This window comes from Scardinius erythrophthalmus (assembly GCF_964197995.2).
Source record: "Scardinius erythrophthalmus genome assembly, chromosome: 6".
Taxonomy (NCBI): Eukaryota; Metazoa; Chordata; class Actinopteri; order Cypriniformes; family Leuciscidae; genus Scardinius; species Scardinius erythrophthalmus.
This window is the reverse complement of record NC_138226.1, coordinates 40,570,456-40,597,516: the sequence shown is the minus strand read 5'-3', so window position 1 is coordinate 40,597,516 and position 27,061 is coordinate 40,570,456. Positions and strand designations below refer to the sequence as shown.

General features: G+C 44.1%; 1 protein-coding gene across 3 annotated transcripts; it reads right to left on the bottom strand.

The window, feature by feature from the left end:
- Positions 1-131: 131 nt before the first annotated feature.
- LOC308692308 (nectin-3-like) lies at positions 132-27,061 on the bottom strand. Of its 3 annotated transcripts, XR_014030322.1 has the most exons (8): positions 26,275-26,695; positions 24,220-24,370; positions 23,790-24,131; positions 18,598-18,900; positions 18,169-18,274; positions 14,123-14,262; positions 13,658-13,912; positions 132-402 (listed from the first exon to the last, which is right to left on the bottom strand). XR_014030322.1 is itself a non-coding variant. In XM_081368184.1 (7 exons), the coding sequence occupies exons 2-7, from the start codon at positions 24,296-24,298 to the stop codon at positions 13,806-13,808; spliced, it is 1,077 nt and encodes a 358-aa protein (XP_081224310.1). In that variant the 5' UTR covers positions 24,299-24,370; positions 26,275-27,061; the 3' UTR covers positions 13,109-13,805. The 3 variants fall into 3 exon arrangements, 2 of the variants coding, with proteins under 2 accessions (XP_081224310.1, XP_081224311.1); XM_081368184.1 differs by lacking the exon at positions 132-402 and having other exon boundaries at positions 13,109-13,912; positions 26,275-27,061; XM_081368185.1 differs by lacking the exon at positions 132-402 and having other exon boundaries at positions 13,109-13,912; positions 25,994-26,335.

Sequence of the window (27,061 nt, the reverse complement as noted above, 5' to 3'; positions counted from 1 at the left end):
ACAATAAGTTTAATGACTATAAATATATTAGTCTACTGATGCAAATTTCTAGAGCCTATAAATTCCCAACAGGATCAAAACTTTGCTGAAAAACCTGTTGCTGTCATGGTCGAACAAAACAGGAAGCAATAGCAGGTACTCAAAGCGTTTATTAGGTTCAAATGGTCACACAAAACAGTTCAGTTCAGGGAGGGCGGCGACTCAGGCTCGTGCAGGGACTTGATGGTCTGTGGTGCGCTGGTGCAGTGCTGGTGAAGAATCCCAATCCCGGTGCTGGGGTGCGGTGAACCCAATGACGATGAACACGAACGGCAGGAAGACAAGGCAAGGCGAACACAGACACGGCAACTCCACGGGAACACAGACACGGCAAATCACAGGACCTCAACAAACAATCCGACACTGGAACAGAGAATGGTGTGAGTATATATAGGGAACGGAAATGAATCGCAGCTGTGAACAGTGATTGTGATGATGATGATTATCAGCTGGAGCGCTGACGGACACGTGAGCGAGACAACGCCCACTCACACATAAACAACATAGACACGAGACAAGAAGGAAACAATGCATTCAACAACCGTGACAGTACCCCCTCCTCTAGGAACGCCTCACGGCGTTCCCAGACTCCCTTACCTGTCGATTGTAATCATCGATAAGAGAGTGATCCAGGATGTCACGATCCGGAACCCAACTTCTCTCCTCCGGACCGTAACCTTCCCAGTCCACCAGGTACTGGAATCCGCGTCCCTTCCGCCTAGAGTCCAGAATGCGACGGACCGAATAGGATGGTTCCCCATCTACGAGGCGCGGCGGTGGGGGAACCGGGGCAGGCGGATTAATATGGGAAAAAAAAACGGGTTTAATTTTGGACACGTGGAATACCGGATGAATTCTCCTGTACACTGGAGGAAGGTTGAGGCGGACTGCCACCGGACTAACAATTTTGGTGACAGAAAACGGGCCAATGAATTTAGGAGCCAATTTATTGGATACGGAGCGGAGCGGAATGTTCTTAGTAGAAAGCCACACTTTGGAACCGACGACGTATACGGGAGGCCTAGACCGGTGGCGATTGGCTTTGGCCTTGGTGCGCGCCCGCACACGGAGGAGAGTCTCACGGGCTCTTGTCCATATGTGGTGACACCTCTGGGCGAAGGCGTGAGCGGAGGGGACCGCGACTTCGGATTCCAGACTGGGAAAAACCGGTGGCTGGTATCCTATACTACACTCAAAAGGAGATAGGCCCGTAGCTGACACTGGCAACGAATTGTGGGCGTACTCCACCATAGGCAGTTGTTGACTCCAGGAGGAAGGATTCCTGGCAGCCGTACATCGCAAGGTTCTCTCCAGGTCTTGGTTGGCTCTCTCAGTTTGACCATTGCTCTGGGGGTGAAACCCGGAAGACAGACTGACCGTCGCCCCCAGCAACCTACAAAACTCTCGCCAAAATTTGGACACAAATTGGGGACCCCTGTCGGAAACCACGTCTGTCGGGAGGCCATGTAACCAAAAGACGTGATTAACGACTGAAACCGCTGTCTCCTTGGCTGAGGTTAATTTGGGCAAGGGAACAAAGGGGGCTGCCTTCGAGAATCGGTCCACCACGGTTAAAACTACCGTGTTACCCTGGGAGGGTGGGAGGGCGGTAACAAAATCTAGTGCGATATGGGACCAGGGTCTCAAAGGCACCAACAGCGGTTGGAGTAACCCATCTGGGGGTCGATTGGACGACTTGCCAATAGCACAAACTGAGCAAGCCAAAACAAAATCGTGAACATCGCGAGCCATAAGCGGCCACCAGAATCGTTGTTTGACCAAATAGAGGGTGCGACTAACTCCTGGATGACAGGCTAGACTAGAACAATGGCCCCACCGAATAACGTCTGGACGTAGTTCCTCCGGCACAAATAAGCGGTTCGGTGGGCACCGGATCGGAGGTGTTACCCCTTCTAGAGCCTTCTTGACTCTCGATTCGACCTCCCATGTGAGCGTAGAGATAATTAGGGTCTCAGGAAAAATACGCTCGGGAGTAGGTGCGTGTTCGGATCGATCAAAAATACGCGACAAAGAATCGGGTTTGATGTTTTTGGAACCCGGACGATACGAGAGGGTAAAATCAAAACGGCCGAAAAAAAGTGCCCACCGAGCCTGCCTGGAGTTCAACCTTTTGGCGGATCTAATGTACTCCAGATTCTTATGATCCGTCCAGACGATAAAGGGTACCCCGGACCCCTCTAACCAATGACGCCATTCTTCCAAGGCTAACTTGACCGCCAACAACTCCCTGTTGCCAATGTCGTAATTTCGTTCAGCTGGTGATAAGCGATGAGATAAAAACGCGCATGGATGCACCTTGTTGTCTGAAGGTGAGCGTTGTGAAAGAACTGCGCCTACCCCCACCTCTGACGCGTCGACCTCCACCACAAACTGATGTGAGGAATCAGGGGCGATTAAAATGGGAGCCGAAACAAAGCGGCTCTTGAGGTTGGAAAAAGCAGTTTCGGCTGCTTCTGACCACCTGAACGCAGTTCTGGGAGAGGTCAAGGCAGTCAGAGGTGCGGCTAGTTTGCTAAAGTTGCGAATAAAACGCCGGTAGAAATTGGCGAACCCCAGAAACCTCTGTAGGGCCTTACGGGAATCTGGGTTTGGCCACTCTACCACAGCCTTAACTTTGTCAGGATCCATACGCATACCCTCAGCCGACACGATGTGTCCTAAGAAAGGGACCGACTGTGCATGAAAAGCGCATTTCTCCGCCTTGACAAAAAGCCCATTCTCTAGCAACCTTTGGAGTACCCGTCGGACGCGCTGCACGTGTTCCTGGAGAGACGAGGAAAAAATCAGAATGTCATCCAGGTAAACATAAATAAACTGATCGATCATGTCTCGCAGCACGTCATTGACGAGCGCTTGGAAGACTGCGGGACTGTTGGACAAACCGAAAGGCATGACCAAGTATTCAAAGTGCCCCCTAGGGGTGTTGAAGGCAGTCTTGCATTCATCCCCCTTCCTGATACGGACCAAATGATAAGCATTACGTAAGTCCAGTTTTGTGAAGATGAATGCTCCCTGCAACCTCTCGAAGGCTGAAGACATCAGCGGCAAAGGATAAGTATTCTTTACCGTGATGTTGTTCAGCCCCCGGTAATCAATACAAGGTCGCAGCGATCCATCCTTCTTCCCCACAAAAAAGAACCCCGCCCCCGCTGGAGATGAGGAAGGTTGGATGAACCCGGATGCGAGAGAATCAGAAATATATTTCTCCATAGCCTCCCTCTCCGGAACCGAGAGTGAATAAATCTTGCCCTTAGGCGGAGACTTACCTGACAGTAAATCTATAGCACAGTCGTAGGGACGGTGCGGAGGGAGAGAAGCAGCCCTTGACTTACTGAACACTTCCCTCAGGTCACGGTAGTCCAGTTGGGTAGTGCACATATTAAATGATACCGTTACCGAGGTGATAAAAGCACCAAATTTTACATGAAGCTTCTTTAGGACCTCCTAAATGATTTCAGCCTAGGAGCCCAGCTGAAATATTGAAATTTAGTGTCAAATCACTTAAAAACAATATTCATGAAAAACGTTTTTTTTGTTGTTTTTTTTTTTCAAGTAAAGCTTTCAGTTATTTTGGTTGCCTATTGTAGACGTGTTGCAGGTCAGAATTTGTTCGTTCTTTTATGCTCAATATCCAACTAAGGAATACACTTGGAATACACTTGGCGACCTCTTAGAGTGCTCTGGTTGGACGACAGCACTCACTGAAGCAGAAGTAGCATCTTCTGGAAAGGCTGACTCATTTCTGAAAGCAGCACACCTAACTAGGCATGGTGCGAGTCATGGAGACCAAGTCACTCTACTGTCACTTCACAATAGCAGCAGGAGGCTTTTAGGCTTATTGCTGGCCCCAAAGATGAAGATACCTTTATCACTTGGAGAAATGACATGCTGAAGAAGAGTCCAACTTTCATGTATTGGGATCTAATACTAAGATATGAAACCCTCATTCTTATTTTTGTCAGAGCTCACAGAGAGAAGAACTTCCTTCTATATGTAGAAGTTTTAGAATAACTCATCCCACTATTTTTTGCCTTGGACCATACAAACTATGCAATATAGGTGTCTGTCCACATTAAGGATCTGAAACGCAAGTATCAAGCGCAAAACGCAAGTAACTTTGTGGGCAGGTCTTTGGCGCTGTTGCTATTATACCGACGGGATAAATGACTCTTGCGCCCGACGCAAATCTAAAAGGGGTTGGTCTGAAGTAGTTTCATTATTCATAGGTGTGGTTTGGGCGTAACGTGAAATAAACCAATCAGAGCGTCATCTCACATTCCCTTTAAGAGCAGGCGCGCTTGTTCCATGGCGGATTGCTATTATAACGGCGGATTTGCCAGGCGCGCGCCAGGAGCGGTTCACAGCCGAGGAGACCGGCGTTCTCGTCAGGGACGTTGGGGATGGAGAAACACACCCAAATTAACTTCGGTTAAACAGGCGTATGATAATTTGGGTAAATGTGTAAGCTAGATGTATGCTTTTATAATAAACTGTCTATCTATCTATCTATCTATCTATCTATCTATCTATCTATCTATCTATTGTAATAATGTATGATTTGCAAAAATGAAAACTGCTGCGTCTGTGTGTATATGAGATAATCAAAGTGTATGCGCGTTGTGCACACGCTACATTGATTAAGGCCAAGCATGCGCCCTTAAAGTAACAACATGTAACTTTTCAACCTTCATAATATATTTCCAAGACCCTTGTGATAGTACATCGACTTACAATAGATTGAATGAGACGTCTGCCAGAACCTGACGGGGTCTGTATCGCTTTTACTGGCACTATGTAACTTCGGGGTGCGGGTAGTAACCAGTGCTCAAAAAGAACTACAAAATTTGACTGCTTTACGGCATACGTCACTTTGCCCACCACTTCCTCAAATGTGGCCAACCAGCGCGTTTGTTTTCGTACGTCTGTTTTCGTCATGGCTGAAGCAGCAGCGAAACGTAAGAAGTCCAAGGTTTTGTCTGAGTAGAGTCGGAAGAGGAAAAGGGAGAGTGATAAACTGAAAGGCAGGACGAGGATCAATATTGGTCGAGCGTTTGCTCGCTGGCGTTAGCTTATGGAGGAGGAGAGTTACCAGACCGATGCTGACTTGGCCGTCATGCTGTTGAACTAGTAAGTGACTGTAAATTGCTTGCATACTATCTTTAGTTTTTCTAATCTGTTGTCTGCCTGGCTACGTTACGGAAACTATCTGGTCCTCCATTTATCTTCATGAATCAGCTAGTAGATGAGCGAATTGTCAATCTGGTAGCTAGTAAACAATAACATGGTAGTTTTAGATGGTTAGGATGCTATCGCTATCATTCTCGTTCAGATTTGAGCATTGCAATCGACATGCAAATCGCAAATGTTTGAGTTAAAATGTTTAGTCTACTAAACATGTATAAATTATGAAAGGGGGAAGATTAATAATATTATCATTGCCCATATGAAAAAAACCTGCATGCTTCATATACAGTAACCGTAAGTCATTTTACGACAGCGGTAATGGACAATTCCGCTTCCAACCTGTAGGGCGACCGCAGAGGAAAAGTTCCATGTTGTTGCTTTAAAATAGCATATGAATAACATGCGCAACGCGCCACTGACTTTAAACTGTTTTTTTTTTGGTCAGTGGCGCAATTGTTTTCTAAACCTGTAAAATAGCATGAGGGAACGTTTGCGCCGGAACACGCCTCCTCTTTGCGCTGAACCGCCCCGGGGAGTGCAAGTGTATTTCTTAGTTAACCGACGTGCGTCTGTGGAGGGAAAAGTCCGCTTTGCGCGGGTGCAAAATAGGAATGATACATGCGTCGGTGTACAAAGTCAATTGCGCTGGGTGCAAGATAGGGCCCGAAGTCTTTGCCCAGCACCATCAAGGAGGAGTTTGAAAAACATTCACACTGGGTTCTCTCAAAGACATACAACAAGTTCTCTGCAATACCTTTCGACCAAGCTCATGAACAAGAGAATAAGATTCTCGTTTCAGATCGGATAGCTATCCGATCGTGAAAAGACCAGGTGTAAATGCCCTCCGAAACGCATTCGAGACGGATTTGAATCCGATCGCTCTATTCATTAAGCCAACGTGCAAACTATCGCAAATCAAAGTGAAAGTAAGTCGTAGACACTTAACACACAATCATCATCATTAAAAGTAGAGAAATGAAATGATCTTACCAGGGCTGTTGCCGCTCTCTCTTATTGCGGTCTTTGATTTAGAAATTTTTAGCTGATGATCAATAAAATGCTGCTCATATCTGTTGCTTTCGTGACGGGCACTCCATTAAATCTGCATATAGTGCGGGAATTGAAGATCGGATTTAAATCCGTTTCACAAAAACACATTTACAGTAGGTAACCAAGTGTAAAGTGAACTCGTTTTGATAAATCAGATAGCTATCCGATCTGAGAAAACGCATTAAGTGGCCAGGTGTAAACAGGCTCATAGATAATCCTTAGAACTTCCAGCATCATGAACAGTGTCTTTCCACACAGAAGACATTTCAAAGACATGTAGCCAACCTGTCTGAAACAATTAAAAGAATGGGCAACCCTTTCTTAGATGATTTAAAAGATATAGTCACTCTTGACAGCCATAACTGTGCAGATGAATCTGTAGCTAAAACAGAGTTCATCTTAGAAGAGAGAATATCCTTTCTGGGCACAGACAGTCTATGACAGCACAGCTATCACCACAGCGCAGACTGGACATTCAGCGCATGACGGAATCCTTCCGCTGCGGCACTGTAGTCCCGCTAAGACAGTTTCAGAAAATGCTGGGTCTCATGGCCTCAGCGTCATCTGTACTCCAGTTGGGCCTGCTTCGCATGTGCCCACTGCAGTTTTGGCTAAAAGCGCGAGTACCGCGCCGAGCATGGACTTCCGGTCTGTTCCACCTCAAGGTCGATCAGAAATGCGTCTCGGCTCTGAAACCTTGGAGGGTGACCGATTGGTACCGGTCAGGTGCATTACAGCCAACTGCTGTGGAAGACATTCAGCAGAGCGAAGGTAGACCTGTTCGCGTCTCAGGAAAATGCTCACTGTCCGGAGTTTTTCTCCAAGAGCAGCGATGCGCTGGCCCATGTCTGGCCCCGCTGCCCGCTCTATGCCTTTCCCCCCGTCTCGCTCCTACCTCAGGTATTCGAGCAAATCAGGGAAAACGGATGCTCAGTGCTACTTGTGGCTCTGTTCTGGACGAACCAAGATTGGTTCCCGGTTCTGATACAGCTGACGAGCACTGCCCCATGGCCAATACCAGTGAGGAAGGACCTCCTCTCTCAGGCCAAGGGCTCGATCTGGCATCCTCGCCCAGAGCTTTGGTCCCTACATGCGTGGGCCATCAACGGGTACCCGTTAACCTCCTGGTAGAAGTGTTAAACACGATCACGCAGGCTAGAGCCCCGTCTATTAGACGGCTCTACTCCTCGAATTGGTCTGTGTTCACTAGCTGGTGCACAGCTCGTGGCTTTTCACCCTCAGACTGTGGGGTGACGGAGGTTCTCTCCTTCCTGCAAGAGCTACTGGATAAGGGCAGAACCCCATCCATGCTCAAGGTCTATGTGGCGGCCATAGCAGCGTTCACTAAACCGAGGCTTGGCCAGTCACTGGGAAGGAACGATCTGGTCATTCGCTTCCTTAGAGGAGCTAAGAGGCTGAATCCTCTCAGATCTCCCTCAGTTCCCATGTGGGACCTTTCTACGGTCTTGGAAGCCATGAAAGGTGCCCCATTCGAGCCAATCCGATCAATAGATATCAAATACTTGTCTTTCAAGACAGCGTTTCTTCTGGCTCTCGCTTCAGTAAAGCGCGTAGGGGACTTGCATGCGCTCTCAGTAAGCGCAACGTGTATGGAGTTTGGGCCAAATGACTCAAAAGTCACACTCAAACCAAGGCACAGATATGTTCAAAAATCCCTCAACACACCGTTTAGGGCTCAGGTGATTTCCCTGTTGGCCCTGCCGGTCTCCAACGAGGAGGAGGACGCGAGCTTCCTTTGCCCGGTCAGGGCATTAAGGGCTTATCTGTCTCGCTCGACTGTCTTCAGACAGACGGAGAAGCTCTTTGTTTCGTTCAACGGACGTTCTAAGGGACTAGCTGCGTTGAAACAGGGCCTATCCAGGTGGATAGTTGATGCTATTGCGCTGGCTTACGCTTCTGCCTGCAGTGCCCGTTAGGTGTCAGAGCGCACTCCACAAGAGGCATGGCCTCTTCGTGGGCTTGGTCTAGTGGGATTGCCTTGCAAGATATCTGTATGGCAGCAGGCTGGGCCTCCCCATCTACATTTATGAGGTTTTATAACCTAGAGGTTCCCGCCTTGCAGGCTAAGCTGCTTTCAGTCTAAAATCAGTACTATCTGCCAGATGCTATCGGCTCAGAATACTGAAAATGCTCGAGCACTGCTCGCTGATCGATTAAATAACTTCATGGGCAGTGTGTAAGACCCGTAATATTCATCAGACCAGGCCGAGTTTTCGCCCTGACTGTGTGGAACACTATATAATTGCTCCTTAGAGGACGCTACTTAGTACAGGAATGATGCTGTTCCAGCCCCTCTTTCCTGGACTCTCTGCGAGTCCCTGATGATCATGCACTATATGAGCCCCGGGCACTTGCCCTTGGGACTTTGGTGTTGGATCTCAGCACGCACAGCGTTTTACACTGTGTTCCCCTAGCGTAAGATATTACGCAGTACGAGAGACCTCTCATAAGAGAACGTACTCGGTTACTAACGTAACCTCAGTTCTCTCTAGAAGAGGGAACGAGTACTGCGTATCTTTGCCGTACATGCATCACGCTCTGGTTCGCAACGGCGATGAAAAACCAGATTTCACAGCCTGTCGAGCTGTATTTATAGGCCCAAGCCACGCCGTTCGGCAGGACGTGACGCAGTGGGCGCAAAGCGCCCTCATTGGATCTGACGTCACGAGGGGCCTCTTTTGATAGGCTGCTGCAGTTGCCGCAGGGCAGCCAATAGGCGCGTGAGCTGTCTCGCCTATGTCTGCATGCTGCCGCAACGCGTTTTACATTATTACAAAATTAAGGATAATTTTTTGGCATCAATATCTCGCGGAAAAGAGGTTTTCCCCTAGCGTAAGATATTATGCAGTACTCGTTCCCTCTTCTTCTACGTTAGTAACTGAGTACGTATTTGCTTCCCTTGACAGAAATCCATTCCAAAAATTAGTTGCTGCCTCATGGCAGTTCCAAAAGCTTGAGAGACTGACTGTCATCTTGTATGACAAGTCCAGTCCTTCAAGCTCCATTGTCCAGAAGAGGAAAGAACTCTTCTGCTATGGGAGTAGGACAATGGAGAAACTGCCACCCACCCAAGATACTCTACTGCAGCACATAAGACGGGCACTTTATCAGACTGGAATCTGGGCGACCAGCACACTCTCACAGCAAGGTATTCCTTCTCCAAGGGACTATGGATGGACCAAGGAAACAGGGTCTTGAGAACCAGTTTGGATGACACTTCCAGAAGTCCCCACAGCCTGCAGAGAACTTATCAAATGTTGCTGTAAGGGGGATTGTTCCACATGCAAATGTGGCAAAGCAAGTTTAGACTGCTCACCTCTTTGCAAATGCAACTGTAACGACTCATAATTATCAATTACAGGGCCCATAAAGACCATATTGCTAATACTTTAACATGTATTGAAGCTTTAGTTATGTAAAAGTTCATAAACATAAATAAACATATCAAAAATGTTAACTTTGGGATTCATTTGAATACTTTATCTTGTGCAGAAACTTGAAAATCTCAGTGTTTTTAAGCATATTTCATTGATAATGATATACTTCTAATATGACATGTTACAACATTTATTTCCGAGGGCTCCTAGGCCAAAATTACACTATAGACCCTAAGGAAACACCATGCAAAATTTGGTGCTTTTATCACCTCGGTAACAGTATTTTCACTACGCCACTGGACTAGTACTCCGCGGGCACGTTTGATAAATCCACTGCTTCCTCCTGCAACACAGGAACAGAGACAACAGAACAGGCAGACACAAGAGAAGAACTATGACATTCAGTGCTCCAGGCTGATATGGTTCTTTGTTTCCAGTCAATGCGGGGGTTGTGTTGATTAAGCCAGGGGTGACCCAAGACAATGGGTGTGTGATGTGAGTCCATGATGAAAAAGTCTCTGCGTGATTCCCTGAGTTGATGAGCGTGATGTTCTCGGTGGTCTGGGAGATGGTTGGTAGTGACTGTCCATTGAGTGCATGTACGGCAGTGGTTCTCAAACTTTTTTGGTCACGCCACCCTTTAAACCTTTAAAAAAATCTGACGCCCCCCCTCCCAATTTTTTTTAATAATATATATATATATATATATATATATATATATATATATATATATATATATATATATAAAAGCACGTGCAACGATAAACTTACAAGTGTCTTTGATTTAGGAAATTATTCAAGGCCTGCTTTCTGTATTTCTCCTTGAAAAATGAAAAATAAAAAATTACAAAATAAAAACGTGCAATGAAAAACAGGAATAGTTTTAATTTGTCATGTCACTGAATTAACAGTAAGAGAGAATAATAAACCAGAACTTTAACTTTTAATTTATAATTAAAAGTTAATATATAGCAGCTTTGGAGAGTGCCTCACGAGTGGTCTTCTCACCAGAGCGCGCACAGCAGCGGAGTGCCGCGTTCACAATAGCAGCTCGTGATTCGGTCCGCTGAAGAGGTTTTTTTCTTTGGCGAGCAACTTCTATGTTGGGCTTGTTCCAACGGTCTGAAGAAGAACGATTCATTGCCGTTCGTTGCCACTTTATAAAAGAAGAGCGCTATCACTACCGCTTTCACGCACTTGAATGCCGTAGTAACGTAACGGCTGTATTTTTATTTATTTATTTTTTGCTGATCTCCCGCGCCCCCCCTGCAGTAACCTTGCGCCCCCCTTGGGGGGCGCGCCCCACACTTTGAGAACCACTGATGTACGGTGATTCTCTGGGGAAGTGTTCTGAGTGGGACTTGAAACTGTAGTGCAAAGGTGCGATCCATGAAATTACCTTCAGCCCCGGAGTCCACCAGTGCGGTGCAGTGGTGATCGTGGACAGACCATCTAAGTCTTACCGGGAGGATGGTGGATGTAGATGAGGACTTTTCGGCGGAGATCCCACCCGATAGTAGCCTCATGCTTACTATCGGGCTTGGCCTTTTATCGGGCAGTTGTTAGCAAAATGTCCCGCTCCCCCGCAGTACAGGCAAAGGCCAAGGGATCTCCGCCTCTCCCTCTCCTCCCGGGAAAGCCGAGCTCGACCCACCTGCATGGGCTCGGGATCGGAGGGACCGGCCGCGTCCATGCTGCTGGACTACTGATGTTCCACTCCCCCACGAGGCAGGCTGGGTGGAGCGCGTGGTCCGACCCGAGCTAGTCGGGCGTCCACCCTCAGAGCCAGGTCGATCAGTCCGTTCAGTGAGGGGGGTAGGTCCAGGGTGTAAATCTCCCTCTGGACGCGGTCGGCTAGCCCATGCAGGAACCTATCCCACTGCGCTTCCTCGTTCCAGCGACACTTGGCCGCCAGGGTCTTGAACTCGATGGCATAATCCGAAACAGATCGTTCCCGCTGGCGTAGTTCAGACAAGACCCTGGCAGCCTCTCTCCCCGCAACCGCGCGGTCGAAAACTCGTCTCATTTCTGAGGAGAGCTCCTGGAACGAGGAACAGCATGGTTCTTGGTTCTCCCACACTGCCGTCCCCCATAGTGCCGCTCTCCCAGTCAGTAAAGTGAGTACAAACGCCACTTTAGTCTCCTCTCTCTCGAAGGTCCGGGGATGGAGTGCAAAATGCATGCCGCGTCGAGTCAAAAACGGCCGGCAAAAGTTAGGCTCACCAGAGTATGGCTCAGGAGTCGGAAGGCGAGGTTCCGACTGGGAGGCGGGCATCGGTGGTGTAGGAGGGACGGGCGGTGCGGCTGGCGCAGCGGGAGGTTGCAGCTGTTGAAATCGCTGGGTCAGCTCGGACACCTGCGAGACGAGAGCCTGAATCGTGCGCGCCGCTTCTCCTTGATGGCGGTCCTGAGCGTCCATCCTTTCAATACTTGCACAAACAAAGTCATCCATCCTTGCTGCGGCACCACCTGCTGCTTCCATGGAACGGTCGGATTGTTCTGTCATGGTCGAACAAAACAGGAAGCAATAGCAGGTACTCAAAGCGTTTATTAGGTTCAAATGGTCACACAAAACAGTTCAGTTCAGGGAGGGCGGCGACTCAGGCTCGTGCAGGGACTTGATGGTCTGTGGTGCGCTTGTGCAGTGCTGGTGAAGAATCCCAATCCCGGTGCTGGGGTGCGGTGAACCCAATGACGATGAACACGAACGGCAGGAAGACAAGGCAAGGCGAACACAGACACGGCAACTCCACGGGAACACAGACACGGCAAATCACAGGACCTCAACAAACAATCCGACACTGGAACAGAGAATGGTGTGAGTATATATAGGGAACGGAAATGAATCGCAGCTGTGAACAGTGATTGTGATGATGATGATTATCAGCTGGAGCGCTGACGGACACGTGAGCGGGACACCGCCCACTCACACATAAACAACATAGACACGAGACAAGAAGGAAACAATGCATTCAACAACCGTGACAGTTGCACTCAATCTACAGGGATTTGAACACGGAGGAAGACATGAACTGGCGTGATCTAATATTCACATGTGCACAGAGAAGCCATCGCTACACTCAGAAACAAGCGGTTCATAAGCTGTCACTGGGACGCTATACTTTCAAAAGCCTCTAATGTGTACCATTAAGGTACTAATATGTACACTTATACATTAGAGAGGTACTCTTCAGGGGTGTGATTGTTTATTAACTGCTGAGAATAAGCTGACTATTAAAAAGAACAGCTGAACATCAGTTCACAAATAAAATAGTTTAAATTGTTACTGTCGTTATTATTTTGGAATAAATATAAATATATATATATATATATTTTTTTAACTAACGAAATTTATATTATATTATATTACATAATGTAAAAATACAAAATAGAATTGTATTTGGTTTCTCTTTTTTGTGTAATGTTTTACCATTTAACATTTAACCAGGAAAATATGACATGCATTTGCATTTGATTAAAAAACAACAAACTTTTGACTCCTCATTTCAGAGCACAGACAAAAGTGCACTTTTGAAAGGGTAACGCCACAGTAACTGTTACATTTTGTTAGTTTTGTTATGCATGGACTTTCAGTTTGTTTTCTTTTGTCACGTGTCTTCCTTGTTCAGTTTTCCTGCTCCTCGTTTGTGTTTTTGGTTTCAGCTGTGTGTAATTATTTAGTCTGGTTTGTGTTTGCTATATAAGTTGAAGCCTCACATTCATTCTCTGTTTGGTCATGTTCTGTGTGTTTCTCTGCCCTTATTGGATTGTCTTGTCAGTATGGATTTATTAAACTTCGTGTTGGAATTATATTCTTCTTCTAGTCTTCGTCTGTCTGTCTGCTACACACACACACACACACCCTGTATTGTGACAGTAACAGTTTTTGTACCTTTTTTTTCTGAGAGTGTACTCAAACACACCCAAGAATATCATGGTAAAAATTAAACAGATGCATAACTCACACACAAGCATTGAAACAGTCATGAAACATAACATAGGCAGGTGACATGTCCTTCCCCAGCACTGCTCTGTCACAGCACATCAGTTTAGCTGTGGTTATCTTTACCATGAGATGACATATGATGATTTCTAATTAAATCAACTTTTACTTCAGAAGAAATTTAGAACTCGAGACACTGAGCAGAATGTGCAAAGTAATCCCAGGATGGCACAGCTGGAGATAAAACCCAACAGATCCCGACAGACACCAGTGGATCCTACAAAACATGGAATAAGGGGTCGAGAAAAAGAGAACTGTCAGGTTACATATTTACGTTTTGAATATTGTTGTCTCTGTGTTGATTTACTTCTGTTCCTTAATGCATGCATGTATAGACTACAATTAATTAGAACAGAAGAATAATATGAATAAAATAATAATAAAAAAGAACTATTTTAAAATATAAAGATTTTAAATAAGGACTCACCAGTGTTATCCACATAGAGCACACCTGACACATTTCCATACTCGGTTGATGCTGTGCAGATGTACACGCCATTTAAATCAGAGGATGACTTTGGGATGACAAGTTTATTGCCTTCAGAATGCGGAGTACTTCCATTCACTCTGTTAATGAAGACACATGAGAGAAACTGACATTATAAGACAGTCTAAGGCAGGGCTATTCAAATAGTTTCATTCGAGGGCCGCAGCATCAAATCGAAAAGTTGAGGTGGGCCGGTGGGTTGGCTTGGGGGTTTAGCTTATTTATTGAAACATAACAGTTTCAAGAAATAAGTTAAAGTAACCCTAAAAAAGTGTGGTATTTACTTGGAAATGTGGTACCCAACAGTATGCAAATATATAAAACCATAATAAATAAAAACTTGATAATTTACAGCTGTGTACAACTATTTTCCTTGGAACAAATAAATTATTTATACAAACTTATAGCTGTTGGTGAGAAATATTAATTATTTTATTTATAATTGTTATGCTTAAATGAAAATATTCTGACAGTGAGACTTGTTAACCACAGGCTACTCGCTCCCACTGTATAAAAAATGCCTAAACACAAGTTAAAAACTATACACACCTTTACAAAGAAACTGACATAATTTCATAATTAGCATTAATTATATATTCCTCTACCCACCTAATAAAACTAATGCAATATAAATCACTATATTTACTATTATACTATATAATATTATAGTATATATATTTACTATATTTATTTATTACTACATAGTATTCAATATAAATATTGCACATTTCTGCCCAACCATGGTAAATTACTACAGTACATTCATGGTAAATGTTTGTAAGGGTGATTAGGGGATTTAAAGTCTTCTAATTTCGTTCATGCCACAATGTTTCTCCTGCTTTCCTGATCAGTCTTGTTGGGAATGTTGAGGCTGTTTCATCCGATTTAATACTAATTAAATCATCGAGTGATTTGTGTTTTGTAACAGAGAGGTTTCTGTCGAACTGAAACGCTTCCCACTGGTTGTCGCAACGCTGTTTAATATAGTGTCTGGGACCGGGAGTAAACGCAACTCCGTGCTGGGCCGTGTTGAAACAACTAGTGAAACAACTGAAAACATTGCTATTTGTTGTTATACTGTACTGAACGAGAAACCGCTTCAGATGATTCAGTGACGGAGCGGTCCGAATGAATCCGAATAGTTTTAGACCGTTATGCAAGCGCGTTTAGAATCGAACCAAAAGAATGATTCATTCACGAATGATTGGTAGCCTATCGCTGGTTCAGTCGACATAAATTCGGGACACATATAACTGCTGAAATATTCACACGTAAAACGTTTCTCAGGTCAATCGGAGCGAGTATCAAACTGAATTAGCCGCACCGCCAGGAAAAGAGGAGGAGGGAGGTTGGTGCCGTCGGGCCGCATAGAGATGATTGGCGGGCCGCATTTGGCCCGCGGGCCGCCAATTGAATAGCCCTGGTCTAAGGCCTGCCCAATCAGTCCAGCGACAGTTTCTCCAGGTGAAGGTTTACTGCATGTTACAGTGTTTTCAGCATATCAAAGTAATTTAATTCCAGTTAAACTTTTATCATGACTCCATTTTATCACGACCTCAAATTTAGATTAGAATGCCAATTGGTTATTGGTCATTTATATAATAGTTTGGAGACGCATTTGATTATTCTATTTACCTCTTTACTCTTATTATCCTCGTTCATTCGGGTGCCTCGCACCGGCCGTTCATATTATCCGGGCCCACGATCACAAACTCGCCAGTCTGATCGATAACCAGAGGTTATGGCTAAAGCAGTTCACCAATGTCGCAACAGGCTTGTTTTTGTTAAAAAGTACCCATGTAGCCCTACAGTCGCCTATAGGACAACTTAGCTAAAGCCCAAAACAATAACCAGAGGTTATGGCTAGTACATTAAGATAATGCCGCTCCAATGCTTGCTATCACCTCAATAGTATTCTTATCTAGCCCCCTATAGTAATGCGACTGCAAGTCAAGCAGTGAGTCAGGAATCTAGCCCACCGGATGTGCCTCACGCTCCATCTACACTGGGATCTAGTATGTACTTAAGCCTGGACACAGATTTGCAGAAACAATGGATACAACGTAATCTATTAAAGTTAATCATTTCAAAGTCAGAATAAATCCAAATATAACAATTTATTAATGGTCAGGTTAATATATCATGCCAATTACATAATCAGTTCAAAGATAATAAATACAAAACATCAAATGCTCTGGAATAAAGAGAAAAGACGCAAACCTGACATTAGAAAAATACATAATGCTGAATGTCTGAAAACGTCCAGCATTACAGGCTGATGTCAACTTCAAAATCGCCCTGAGCCTCTTGTGGCATTTCTTTAAGTACCCAGACCGAGACAGAAACTTCTTTTCACATGTGCTAACGGTGGGAATTTGCATGAATCACTGTCTCCACCGGAGTTTACACCTTTTGATGGCAGGATGCCATTTGCATGGAAGACCCAGACTCCTCTGTAAGCAAGATATCGCTAAACTCTTAAAAACTGTATTACCTCATGTTTGACTTCTTTGGGGATGAGACCTTTGTACCAGTCGCACTGAGACATTTCAAATGATACCAGACATGTATAGTGTTGTATGATAATTGTTCACATTAAACCATATAGATTTTTGGGTGAATTCAGGTGATCTCAGCATGAGAGAGAGACGAGATGGGGGAGTGTGATTTCGTCTTGGATGGGGATGCTAGTTTCTCAAGAGAGAGTTCAAATGTTAATTTCCAGAAACGTCCTTTGTCTTTTTAGAGAGTGGTCTATCCTCAACCAGACTGCCCGGCATTTTCTAATGTCTCAAGACTTACAGTATACATGTGATGATCTAAAATGGTATAAGGCAATAATCTGGAAACTTGAAAGAGGAAAGAGGAAGGGAGGAGATGGATGGATGACAGGATTTTCTTTGAATAAGAAATCAATATATGAAATCCATTATATATACAGTATAAGCTGTGACATAGTTAATCTGGTTAATTTCTTTTTTTGGCTAGTAGAAGTTCTGAATGGCCGGTAATTGGCCGGTAGTAGCCAAAATGGCCAGTCAGAGAAAAAGTTAATTTCAAACCCTGATTACCATAGTAAACATGGTAAATATGACCGCTTAAAGAAATCAGACAAGTCATATAAAGGTCCTCCGTTCGTATTTTTGGTGAAAAATTTGAAGAAATGATCATTCTTTCTAAATGTGATGTAAATACTGTCCTGTGACTACAAATAAACAGAAACAGACACAACTTAAGTAAGTGTGTCCTCCTTCTTTAGTGAAATAACTGTAATTACCACTTTATTACTGTGTGACTAATGTGCAATCTTGACATAAATTAGTTGTGGTAAAACATCGATGCTTGGGTTTTAAATTTTACAAAAATACCTAGTAAACAACAAAAGTAAACAACAAATGCAAACGTTTCGGTCACATGCAACCTTTGCCATTGAGAAAGGTCGCATGTGACCGAAACGTTTGCCTTTTTTCTCAGTAAAAGCGCTTGATTTTATCTCGCTTTTTGACGTCCTTCGTCTTTTGTGGAGTGTGCGGACTCTTTTGAAGTGCCTCTCTTATTGGATTTTTTTTGTCTGTGCACTACATATGGACTAATTTTAAGGCATGGAAGATTCCTACTGTAGCTACTCTTCAATAAATAAATGCATAAATAAATAAATAAATAAATACATAAAAAAAAATGTTGTAAAAATACAATTATACATAAATAAGGAAATAAAAGTATAAATACTTTTTTACATTTATTTATTTATTTATTTATTTATTAATTATTACGTCAGCTTTGGCATTGAGCATGTGAGCATGAATGACATGCGTTTTCGGTCATGTGTGTGGATGGAGATCTTTTCTGAAACGCAGTGGAAACACCAGTATGAACGAGGATTGTTTTCATTTTAAAAACAGTGTTAAAACGAAAATGCACTAGTGTGGACAGAGCCTGAGTGTGTCTGAAAAGTGTAGAAATCAAAGAACTGAGGACTTCATTACCTGATCCACATGTAGCTAGTCGGTGCTGGGTTACAATCCACTAGACAGTGATATACTTCACCCTTTGTTGGATCATCAGGGATTATCACCAATACTTCTGGAGGATCTAAGAGAATTAAAAAATATGAAAATAATAATAATATTGGATTACCATAAACATTGTTCATGTGGCGTTGAAATTTAGGTATGCTTAGTTACAGGAGGGCAGCCTGACCTTGTACTGACTCAGTTACACTTCTGTCCAAGTATAATCATTAGTGAGGCCAAAAACTGTGATTAATGTTTTTATAGGAGTAAAAAAGTCCCCTGCATTCCACCTCCACCAGCAAACAAATATGATAAACAGAGGTCCAGACCTGCTAATGCTCCTGACTGTTATATTAATTTGTACACTAGCTTGACTTTTACTGTGTGTACAGTGTTACTTACAGTGGACATTTATCACATAGTCGAGTTCAAGCTGCTTTGTCAGTGTTCTGTGTTTTACCACGCACTGGATCTTCTTCTGGTTTAGATGTTTAGATGGTTTTCCCAGTATGTTGGTCACAACAGTGACGGTGCCGTCTGAGTGCTGTGTGCTGCTGGCTTCTGTTCTCAGAGAGTCATTCAGAGCTCCTAATCTCCACAACACTTCTGCTGCAGGAAGGGCATTCGAGGCAACACATGATGCCAAAGTAACGTCGTAATGATTAGAAACATGTGTGCTTCCCGTTACTTTCCCCTCGGGAGGAACTACAAAGGACAATAAAAGAATTGTGAACCATGAGTCATCAAAATTAGCCAATAATTAATATGGCCCAGATATTGTGCATACCTAACAAACACTGTCATTTCACTTTTACAAGTTTTGCTCTACACACACCATGTTTGTGAGAGGAAATATACTCATGAAACATACTGATGAATTACATTCAGTAGTTCATCCGAAGCTGAAAATCCTTTTTTTATTTATTTTTATTTATTTTGCGGACTGAAGCTTTCAAACGGAGCCCCTAAAGGGACCTTTGCAAAACTGTGCTTCCGCTTCAAAAAAGGACACAAAAACACCATTAAAATATAATAGCAGTGATTTATATGACTCATTTGCCATATTACAAATCTTGTAAAACCATATGGTAGATTTACATGAGGAACTTTATAGTAATTGTAGGGAAAAGATAATACTCTTCAAAACATCCCCTTATTATTATGACCGCCGCTAAAGCGGTCATATAGGGATTGTCAAAGTTTTTTTTTTTTTTTTTTTCGTCACCTTACTGAATTTTTCGTCAACGATACCAGGGACACCGAAACATCGGGGAACATGAAATTTGGTGGGCATGTAGCCCCACTAGACTTCTAAGGCAAAATTTCGTTTGGTCCCCGGGGGCCACTCCCCCCCCGCGCTGGCCCCCCCCAAACCCAAAAAAATGCAGTTTTTCCTAAATAACTACCTGAACCGTGGCACCGAGGATGAAGAAATTTTTATGGTATGTTGGTCTACTAGACTTCTAAGGAAAAATTTCGTTTGGTCCCCGGGGGCCACTCCCCCCCCGCGCTGGGGCCCCTGTAAATTTTTCATCAACGATACCAGGGACACCGAAGCACCGGGGAACATGAAATTTGGTGGGCATGTAGCCCCACTAGACTTCTAAGGCAAAATTTCGTTTGGTCCCCGAATGCCACCCCCCCCCCGCGCTGGCCCCCCCCAAACCCAAAAAAATGCAGTTTTTCCTAAATAACTACCTGAACCGTGGCACCGAGGATGAAGAAATTTTTATGGTATGTTGGTCTACCAGACTTTTACGGAAAAATTTCGTTTGGTCCCCGGGGGCCACTTCCCCCCCCCCCGCGCTGGGGCCCCCGTAAATTTTTCGTCAACGATACCAGGGACACCGAAGCACCGGGGAACATGAAATTTGGTGGGCATGTAGCCCCACTAGACTTCTAAGGAAAAATTCCGTTTGGTCCCCGGGGGCCACTCCCCCCCCCGCGCTGGGCCCCCCCAAACCCAAAAAAAATGCAGTTTTTCCTAAATAACTACCTGAACCGTGGCACCGAGGATGAAGAAATTTTTATGGTATGTTGGTCTTCTAGACTTTTAGGGAAAAATTTCGTTTGGTCCCCGGGGGCCACTTCCCCCCCCCCGTGCTGGGGCCCCCGTAAATTTTTCGTCAACGATACCAGGGACACCGAAGCACCGGGGAACATGAAATTTGGTGGGCATGTAGCCCCACTAGACTTCTAAGGAAAAATTTCGTTTGGTCCCCGAATGCCACCCCCCCCCCCCGCGCTGGCCCCCCCCAAACCCAAAAAAATGCAGTTTTTCCTAAATAACTACCTGAACCGTGGCACCGAGGATGAAGAAATTTTTATGGTATGTTGGTCTGCTAGACTTTTACGGAAAAATTTCGTTTGGTCCCCGGGGGCCACTTCCCCCCCCCCCGCGCTGGGGCCCCCGTAAATTTTTCGTCAACGATACCAGGGACACCGAAGCACCGGGGAACATGAAATTTGGTGGGCATTTAGCCCCACTAGACTTCTAAGGAAAAATTTCGTTTGGTCCCCGGGGGCCACTCCCCCCCCGCGCTGGGCCCCCCCAAACCCCAAAAAATGCAGTTTTTCCTAAATAACTACCTGAACCGTGGCACCGAGGATGAAGAAATTTTTATGGTATGTTGGTCTACTAGACTTTTACGGAAAAATTTCGTTTGGTCCCCGGGGGCCACTTCCCCCCCCGCGCTGGGGCCCCCGTAAATTTTTCGTCAACGATACCAGGGACACCGAAGCACCGGGGAACATGAAATTTGGTGGGCATTTAGCCCCACTAGACTTCTAAGGAAAAATTTCGTTTGGTCCCCGGGGGCCACTCCCCCCCCGGGCTGGGCCCCCCCAACCCCCAAAAAATGCAGTTTTTCCTAAATAACTACCTGAACCGTGGCACCGAGGATGAAGAAATTTTTATGGTATGTTGGTCTACTAGACTTTTAGGGAAAAATTTCGTTTGGTCCCCGGGGGCCACTCCCACCCCCCCCCCCCCCGCGCTGGGGCCCCCGTAAATTTTTTGTCAACGATACCAGGGACACTGAAGCACCGGGGAACATGAAATTTGGTGGGCATGTAGCCCCACTAGACTTCTAAGGAAAAATTTCGTTTGGTCCCCGGGGGCCACTCCCCCCCCGCGCTGGGCCCCCCCAAACCCAAAAAAATGCAGTTTTTCCTAAATAACTACCTGAACCGTGGCACCGAGGATGAAGAAATTTTTATGGTATGTTGGTCTGCTAGACTTTTACGGAAAAATTTCGTTTGGTCCCCGGGGGCCACTTCCCCCCCCCCCGCGCTGGGGCCCCCGTAAATTTTTCGTCAACGATACCAGGGACACCGAAGCACCGGGGAACATGAAATTTGGTGGGCATTTAGCCCCACTAGACTTCTAAGGAAAAATTTCGTTTGGTCCCCGGGGGCCACTCCCCCCCCGCGCTGGGCCCCCCCAAACCCCAAAAAATGCAGTTTTTCCTAAATAACTACCTGAACCGTGGCACCGAGGATGAAGAAATTTTTATGGTATGTTGGTCTACTAGACTTTTACGGAAAAATTTCGTTTGGTCCCCGGGGGCCACTTCCCCCCCCGCGCTGGGGCCCCCGTAAATTTTTCGTCAACGATACCAGGGACACCGAAGCACCGGGGAACATGAAATTTGGTGGGCATTTAGCCCCACTAGACTTCTAAGGAAAAATTTCGTTTGGTCCCCGGGGGCCACTCCCCCCCCGGGCTGGGCCCCCCCAACCCCCCAAAAATGCAGTTTTTCCTAAATAACTACCTGAACCGTGGCACCGAGGATGAAGAAATTTTTATGGTATGTTGGTCTACTAGACTTTTAGGGAAAAATTTCGTTTGGTCCCCGGGGGCCACTCCCACCCCCCCCCCCCCCCCGCGCTGGGGCCCCCGTAAATTTTTTGTCAACGATACCAGGGACACTGAAGCACCGGGGAACATGAAATTTGGTGGGCATGTAGCCCCACTAGACTTCTAAGGAAAAATTTCGTTTGGTCCCCGGGGGCCACTCCCCCCCCGCGCTGGCCCCCCCAAACCCCAAAAAATGCAGTTTTTCCTAAATAACTACCTGAACCGTGGCACCGAGGATGAAGAAATTTTTATGGTATGTTGGTCTACTAGACTTTTACGGAAAAATTTCGTTTGGTCCCCGGGGGCCACTTCCCCCCCTGAGCTGGGGCCCCCGTAAATTTTTCGTCAACGATACCAGGGACACCGAAGCATGAAATTTGGAACATGAAATTTGGTGGGCATGTAGCCCCACTAGACTTCTACGGAAAAATTTAGTTTGGTCCCCGGGGGCCACTCCCCCCCCCACGCTGGGCCCCCCCAAACCCAAAAAAATGCAGTTTTTCCTAAATAACTACCTGAACCGTGGCAACGAGGATGAAGAAATTTTTATGGTATGTTGCTCTTAAGGGCCCACATCAACCTAGCCCATAATCACTCATTTGTGATTTGCGCCCCTCCCATAAAAAATGAAAATGCAATATTATTCTGCTTTAATCGCCCCTATCTTCAGTGGAGATGTTCAGAACTGCACCATATTTCATGTGTATGATTAACTTGACATCCTCTGGGGGTATCCTCTGCTAAGTTTTGTAGAATTTCATCCATGGGGGGGTATAAAATAAATTCATTTATGTGCACATTTAGTGACTGTACACTCATCGGCCTGTAGATGGTGCTGTTGAGCGAAGGGTTGCTGGTTTAGGATGATACTGTCACACACACACATGCAGGAATACAAAGAAACGCAAGCATGCACACACACTGACATCCACAAGCACAGACACACACCCATACACACACATACAAATCCACATGCACAGACACACACACACAAACACACACGCGCACACATGTACGCACACATACATACATACACGCACAGACACACACACACACACACACACACACACACACACACACACAGACACACACATACACAAACACACACACACATACACACACACACACACACACACACACACACACAGACAGACATGCACATACTATTACTTTTTTTAGGTATATACATAAACACGCAATACAGCCAAATTACTCCACGTCATTTATTTTTGTGGAAAGCCAGTGCAGGCCTGAGCGGCGGTCATATTTTGTACCGCGATGCGGTACATCTAGTTAAATAAATAAAATCCTTACAGGTTTGGAAAAACATGAAGGGTGTGTAACAGGATCACAGAATTACCTATTTTAATGTAATTTCACTTTCCAAGTGTTAATTTACACCATGTTTGTGAGGGGAAATATCTTCATGAATCATTTAAATGACTGTCAGTAGTTCATCCAAAAACTGAAAATCCTGTCGTCATGTTACTCCCCCGTCATGGTTTCCTAAAACTGTACGGGATTTGGAATATATCACTATGACAATGATGCTTTTGTGTCCTGTTTTTGAAGCTCGAAAGCTTCAGTCCCCAATCATTGTAATTGCATGAAAACAGTGTATTTTGTGAAAGAAAGAGAGTTACACAGTTACACTACATGGGTTAATAAATGACAGATTTGTAATTTTTGGTTGAACTTGAGACCCAAAGTGAGAGAAAACCATTCGCAGTCTTACCATGTACTGTGACACTGATGTTTGTCAGAATTTGTCCACTAGGAAATGTGTTGAAGATGCAAGTGTAGATCCCGTCATCCAGGAGTGACATTCCCAGCAGCTGAATCGATCCATTCTTCTCTTTAAAGTCCCCAATAAATTTGACCTTGTCCTGTAAATCCTTTCTGTGTTCAGTTTTCCCATCTTTGTAGATGATAAAGAAGCTGTGCAGTTCAGGGTTTCCTCTTGTCTGTTTCTGCCAGACGATATGAGTGATAGTCTCCTCTGTCTCCATCAGATGACAAAACAAAGTGGCATTTCCTCCTTTCATGACTGTTGAATCACGGCCAACAATCTTAACACCTGCACAATTAATAGAACAAGAGTGAGTGAACATATACATATCTGCTGGCATATCTAACATAAACAAAAGTATAAATATTTCACTTGCCTGCTATGCTGGAGCATTTGAGATAAGTCAAAAACAGTCCATAGAGTGATAGATCGAACGCGTTTCTTCTCCCGATCATGTTGTCTTCAGCTGTTATAAATCCTTCCTCTCAGTGCTCAGAGTAAACCAACTGTCTCCGATTACCTCACATCTGTAAACAAACCAAATCAAGCCAGTTCCTTAAGTTTACAGCAAAGGTTTGGATCAAAGATTAGATAAAGGCTGATGGGAGAGCAGAGGGGAGAGAGAGCATGAGGATGACCAACAACTCGCTCACTAAAGAATGATATGGGATGGGTTTGTGTGATGTTGTTCGGGCGTGTGAAGCTCTGCAGAGCTTGTGGGCTCGTTTTGGGCTATTAGCATATTCATATAGACGCTGATCACGTCCGTACTCCCTAGCCCTACGGTTCAGAAAACCATCAACCTTCCGATCAATACACCAGAACTGGCTCTCCGCCCAGGACAAAAATGCCTGCTCATGCACTCTCACAACCCACTAATTTGCAACTAGTTAGCAACCTTGACTGACTTTGTAAAGTCTGTTGGAATATCAAATACAAATCTTTCTTTTTCAGACAGTTATTTCATGATACCCCAAAATGATTCTTACTCTCCAGCAATAAACAGACTGGGACAATACTATTCAGAGTTTTGAGGGCAGTCCTCATTCTCAATTTATTATTTCTTGCAGAGGCAAAAGCTAAATACACCACTCTATGCCAGCTAAGCTGGAAGTTTCATGGGCCAAATACACAATTACTATGGTAACACTTTACAATACGGGTGCACAAATCTGCATTAATTCATGCTTAACAAATGCACAGATAATGATGTGTTAATGTATGACTCATGAAGAAATAAACCATTAATTAATGATTACTGCATCAGCAACTAATGACGATTATAAATGATTAATAGATTAAGTTATATATGAATTGTTATTAATTAAATGTGTCATAATGTATTAATTCCTTAATAACATATTTTATTAACTAATAGTGTAAATTAATGCGTTAATTACCACAATTGGTCAAAGCAATGTACTTCAGCTTCGAATTGTCTGCTTTAATTAATCATTAGCTAATGATTTGCAAATGTATCATTATGTTATGACTTTACTTGTTGAGGCACATGACTATTAACTAATTAAGTAATATGCCATTTTGGTTTTGACATCCACACTAAGCCATGGATTTCAATTTCCAACCATGTACAACCAAGATTTCACTGAGGCCGATAAACCTTGTTGTTCACGCACAGGACTATGTCAGGTTCAGCTTGAGGTCGTGGAACACTGAGAACATGCGGCCGAGCGCTGCTGTTTCATAACACTGTGTCTAGACTGGACAAAGACAATAGAGCGTCCATTATAGTCAGTGATACTACCCTGGATGCGGCGCGACGCTACACGACAAAACCCAGACAGAATCTTTCTTTTTTTTTATATATATTTTAAAGTGTTAAAAATATATGTGCCATATATATTCCAAATACATTGAAATATATTTGCATTGTTGTTCACTTATATTTATCATTTTGAAATATATTCTGAAATATAACAAAAGTATATGATGTTAAGTGTGAAATATATTTATAACATGCAATGTAAAATATATGACAAAATATATGGTCATAAAATGTTTAGCTTGCAAAAGAAGGGTAAAAAATTTATTTTGGTCATAGTAATTCCTCTACCTTTTCCCCTATACACAACAGAAGGCTACCATATTTCACTACTGTATTATGACAATAAATAGGCTACTGTACTTACATTTAAATGACTGCAATGTAAAATGACAGATGGTTGCTTTCCTAGGACTATTAGGCCATATTAGGTGGCACGTCCCATAAGTGCAATTATTAGATTTATTGTTGTTTTATTGACATCTTTCCTGAAGTCATTTAAATATTAAAAATATGCACAATATTTATGATGCAAGTATAACAGTGACACTCCAACAGTGAAGTGGACTTAAACAATAGATAGAACTCAGTGTCTAACACTGAATACACACTATTAAATAACTGCATTCAATTCTATTTCGGACTTACTCCGAGCTCTTGTGCTAGTTCTGTCACTGATGTATGTCTGTGTTCCTCTGTTCTGTCCTGTGTTCAGCAGTTCCCCGTTATGTTGATTAGTCTCCCCAGGTGTTTCTGATTAGCCACGCCGCCTTGTTATCTTGTTTGTTCTTGTCTGTCTGTGTATTTAAGCCCTGTGTTTAGTTCAGTCTTTGTCAGTTTTTGTATATTGTTGCACCATGGTGGTTGTTCTGTTCCCGAGTCTCAGTCCTGAGTTTGTGCATGTGAAGTTTTGAGTTTATTTAATAAAAGACTACTGCATGTGGATCCTGCTTCCTCCTCTGCTTCAACCAAGACGTAACAGTGACTTGCGATGGTCTGTCATGTCCAGTGTAGAGCTGGTCTCGTCCAGTGTAAACACAGTGTAACAGCGGTCAGGAGTTCAGATTCTGGTGTGCTGATATTTGTGTGCAGCCCAACTCACACATCCTTCAAACACATTTCACAATTCGAAGCTGAAGTACATTGCTTCGACCAATTGTGGTAATTAACGCATTAATTTACACTTTTAGTTAATAAAATATGTTATTAAGAAATTAATACATTATGACACATTTAATTAATAACAATTCATATATTATTTGCTGATGCAGTAATCATTAATTAATGGTTTATTTCTTCATGAGTCATACACTAATAGCTACATGATTATCTGTGCATTAGTTAAGCATGAATTAATGCATATTAGTGCACCCGTATTGTAAAGTGTTACCAATGCATTTTAAGGCGTATCCTGTCTTTGTTCACTAAATGCGCT

Coding starts and splice junctions, on each gene's coding strand:
- LOC308692308 (XM_081368184.1), bottom strand. CDS start 24,298: ATGATCGGGAGAAGAAACGCGTTCGATCTATCACTCTATGGACTGTTT. Junction 14,263..18,168: donor ACTAGCTACATGTGGATCAG/GTAATGAAGTCC, acceptor CTTCATTAACAG/AGTGAATGGAAGTACTCCGC. Junction 13,913..14,122: donor GCTCTATGTGGATAACACTG/GTGAGTCCTTAT, acceptor CATGTTTTGTAG/GATCCACTGGTGTCTGTCGG.